The sequence below is a fragment of the Frankliniella occidentalis genome, unplaced genomic scaffold (assembly GCF_000697945.3).
Source record: "Frankliniella occidentalis isolate FOCC.00 unplaced genomic scaffold, Focc_3.1 Scaffold6, whole genome shotgun sequence".
NCBI classification, from domain to species: domain Eukaryota; kingdom Metazoa; phylum Arthropoda; class Insecta; order Thysanoptera; family Thripidae; genus Frankliniella; species Frankliniella occidentalis.
The window spans coordinates 206961-210934 of record NW_026267136.1 but is presented as its reverse complement, the minus strand read 5'-3'; the positions used below and the strand labels follow the sequence as shown (position 1 = coordinate 210934).

Below are 3974 nucleotides of genomic sequence, written 5' to 3'. Positions count from 1 at the left end.
TATTTCTTAATCGAGAGTAAAAGCAATGACACCTTACATTACTCATGTATAGTTATATGTATGTTAAGTGTAAGTAAGTTTAAGTTTGTAAGGTATCATCTGCTAAAAATGAGTCGATGAATATGATTATATCAAGAGGGCACGCGCAGTCCACTTCTTCGCTTATTTTTTTACCTGCGTGCTGAAGTTGTTCTTACTCCACGTGTCAATCAACGTACAATCCACTCACGTGGCCACAGGTGCACTTCACGTCTCGTCTGTGTCGTTCGCGAGCCTCTCCACGTGCCCCTCACGTACCCCATGTATGCCCCTTACGTGCCCCCCACGTGCCCCCCACGTGCCCCACGCGTGCTCCACACGTGGCTGCGACGCGCCGTTTAAGTTGTTATCCCCTCCCGAATTTGAATTTGTAATTCCGTTCCCGCCGCGCGCGCCGAGCGTGGGGCGTCCCGGGGCGTATTGGAAAGTCCTGAGCCGCCCTCCTGCGGGGTCCCTCCTGCGGGGTTCCTCCTGCGGGGTTCCTCCTTGCCTCTCCTCTCCCTCTCGTGGCGTCACGGCCGATCCTCTTCAACGCTGGCAGCAGCGCCGTGCGCCAGCTCCGCCCGGCGAGCCGCGCCATGCAGCGCCGCGCCCCCTATCCTGCAGGGTCCCTGCCTTGCCCCTGGAGCCATACCAACCATAAGCGGATTCGTCGGTCCCTGTGGTTCTTCCGTGTCTGGCTCCCTATATCCCCTATATCCCCCTTCTCTTTCTCCGCTGCCCTTCGCTGTGTATTCGTCTCCCCTTTCCCTCAATAATTGTCGTTCCAAGGACACTCTCCGTTTCCCGCGCTGTTTCACCGAGTCAAAGGCTCCCCTCTCTCCATCCCTTTCCCCCGTGCTATAGACTGCTTGTGATCCAAATGCCATTACGTTTTGCAGCCTTTTCTTTTTTTTTTGCAAGGCTTTTGTCATGCCGTATCGATCTGAAGCAGAACACGTTTCCGCTCCAAAACATCGAGCAACACAGCCCAAGCAACTTATTCTATTCCACAATTCAACTTGATGGGAAATGAGGACCTTAACCGTGCTTAAGCAAACGGTTTGGTACTTTGCTCTAGCAAACGGTTTGTTGCTTTAGCATACGGTTTGCTGAGATTCAACAAATTTAGCATGTTTTCATCAACTGACCCCCTTAAGGAGCGAATTGTTCCTTCCCATTTAGGGTGTGCACACTATGCAAGTCACCTTATAGCTACGGTAGACTTTGACAATTTGACTGCTAGCTGTTGGAATACACAATTTCCTTGTACATAACTACACACTCTCCTGAGGACTGCTGCCATCTATCGGATTCTATTGAAACTATTGTGTGGACGTGTGTTTACTTGTGCTATTCTGATAATACATTCTAACATACTGAAGTTGAACCCTTGGTTAAGTATTCCTCAAACACTTGCAACGAACAGTCAACTTGAGAAGAACAAACTTGCAGGGGTTATTGCATGGCCGCTCTGCATGACTTTACCTCATACCTACTAACTGTACATTTGGTTCATTTTGGTGCAATCTTTTTGACATGTTTACTAGTGTTTAGGAACAAGCCTACATTCTACCACAATGCATGCGATGAGGTGATCAGGTTTGTGCACCATGAGTCTGAACCTATATTGTCCATAGGGCATGATTGGAACATTTGGAAAAATCCATTCAATTGGGGCGTTATTGACCTGATAAACTCCCTGTAAACAGAAGTGATCACAGTTTTTACATTTATTATTCTGCTACTGTGTTTGAAGTCGAAGCAATATTCAGTCTGCAACATACTGTGGTACTAAGAAAAATATGAACCCCCAACACAATACCGAGAGCAGATTTGCAGTGTGTACTTACGGGTTTCACACAAGCGCCATTAACTTCCTTCTTGAAAAAAAGGTTGTAAAAGCCCGGCATATTTTCTTTTATTGTGCGGCATACATTCGATTTATAAGCGAAGATAAATGCGTTTTCTTTCCATTGATTATTTGACCGAGTATCCAGAATCACTTTGAGCTGTGAACAATAAAGATTGGTTTAGAGGAATGATATTATGTAACTGTTTCTCAGTCCCTTTTATCAGCGCCTGACGTCTGAAACTTTGGGGTCATCCGGTCTTATCGGTGCAGGTCTGTTCTTACCGGTTATCCGAAGATGTATTTTCTCATTAAGTAGGCATATCTCTTACCCCGCAGCAGCTGTCGTCAATAGGTTCCTCTACCGTCAAGTTACCGGTCAGGAGTTGCACTTCTCTTGGCTTGAGTGGATTGAAATGAGTGGTCCGCAAATGCCATTGGTCGGGAAGGTTGTCTCTTTCACAATTGTAAAATCGCTCTGTGTAAGCTGTGTAAGGGCCCTATTTGTGAAACACAACGCTGTTAAGGAGAACGTTACGCGAAGAGGGCACTTTGTGTTGATAACGTCGTCCAAATTTTAAACTCACGTTTTCGTGAAAGGTACCAGTTACTTACATAGACTGTGTTGAGAGCTTTTCCGTGGATGCTCTTCTGGCAGAGCAGTGCTGTCACGAGTATGAATGCCCCTGACCTGGACCTGGAGCCACTGCAAATACTAGAGTCAGGCATCTTGCGTTAAGCGTAGTGAGATTAAAACACAGTGAATGTAATAATCTCGCTCTATTTGAGTCATCCTGTAGGTTCCTCTTCCCTCTCGTAAAGTGAGGTTCCTTTGAGGCTCATCTCTACAATTGGACAAGGCCAGGAAAGATTGGGCGAGTAAACAACAACTGTAACAGGTCTGATTTCGAGCATGGAACCTCGCTCAGGAGGGTTTTTTGGAAAGCTAGAGCAGCACGCACGGTAAAAACGAAGTCCCATTTTTTGAGGGAAAAGGGAAAACTTTGAGGGATCTTTCTTGAAAAATAAGAACGACTCTCAAAGTAAGTCACAAATTTTGAGGAAGTCCCTCAAAGTTAGCGTGGCTGCTACTGCGCCCACCTCGCTACTTTAGAGCTTTGTAACAACTGATCAAATTGTCAGTTGGTCAAATTAAATGTGTTTCTCTTAGTTTTAGAGCTGCGGAACTCGTCCTGCAAAGTTTGATGTGTGTACGATGAGAAAAAACGAAACTGATTTTTTGAATGATTTACGTGTGCAAGTACGTCTGAAAGCACGTAAACCATTCAAAAAACTGTTTCGTTTCTTCTCATCGTACACACATCAAACTTTGCAGGACGAGTTCCGCAGCTCTAAAACTAAGAGAAACACATTTAATTTGACCAAATGACAATTTGATCAGTTGTTACAAAGCTCTAAAGTAGCGAGGTGGGCGCAGTAGCAGCCACGCTAACTTTGAGGGACTTCCTCAAAATTTGTGACTTACTTTGAGAGTCGTTCTTATTTTTCAAGAAAGATCCCTCAAAGTTACTGACTCCCTCAAAGTTTTCCCTTTTCCCTCAAAAAATGGGACTTCGTTTTTACCGTGCGGTACGACGTCCTGGTTTCCAACAAGCAGTTTTAAACAACCCCGGCGCTCCCATGCATTTCTTTAATGAAAGTTAATTAAACGTCTTGGTTTTTCCAAAACTGCTTAAAAACAGGACGTTCGTTTTCACTGTGAGTTATGAAACTGGCAACAATACAGAAAAGAAACCTACGATAGGCGAGATGTTATTGCCCACTGCCCCATGTCCTCTTCCTCTCTGAAACCTATAACCCATGTGCTGCGGGCACGAGTAAACGGTACCCAGATGGGCCGTGGCTGAGCTCCGTTCACTAGGTGCTCTTACTGACCGTCCATCGTTTCGTATTAGCCTGTTCACACTTCGGATGCACTATGTGGACACGGTTGGCGTGGTTGGCGTGCCAAAGCGAAGGACAAACATGGTGCCGATATTGCCGAAGCACTAGGCCCACACGCGAGTACGGGCGGAAGTGCAGGAGGTGCGCACTACAAATCCAACAGTGTACTCAGGGGCGGATCTGGCTCGCAGTTCAAGGG

At 46.1% G+C, this 3974-nt stretch overlaps 2 protein-coding genes across 6 annotated transcripts in view; one reads left to right on the top strand and one right to left on the bottom strand.

The window, feature by feature from the left end:
- Window positions 1-3974, top strand: part of LOC113211476 (voltage-dependent calcium channel type A subunit alpha-1) — a 201110-nt gene that overhangs the window by 42235 nt on the left and 154901 nt on the right. The window lies entirely within an intron of this gene.
- Window positions 1347-3803, bottom strand: LOC113211474 (uncharacterized). 3 transcript variants are annotated; one of them, XM_052272359.1, is made up of 5 exons: window positions 3631-3803; window positions 2486-2715; window positions 2203-2370; window positions 1872-2030; window positions 1347-1720 (listed from the first exon to the last, which is right to left on the bottom strand). In XM_052272359.1, the coding sequence occupies exons 2-5, from the start codon at window positions 2597-2599 to the stop codon at window positions 1565-1567; spliced, it is 597 nt and encodes a 198-aa protein (XP_052128319.1). In that variant the 5' UTR covers window positions 2600-2715; window positions 3631-3803; the 3' UTR covers window positions 1347-1564. The 3 variants fall into 3 exon arrangements, with proteins under 3 accessions (XP_052128319.1, XP_052128308.1, XP_052128313.1); XM_052272348.1 differs by having other exon boundaries at window positions 2486-2585; XM_052272353.1 differs by having other exon boundaries at window positions 2486-2576.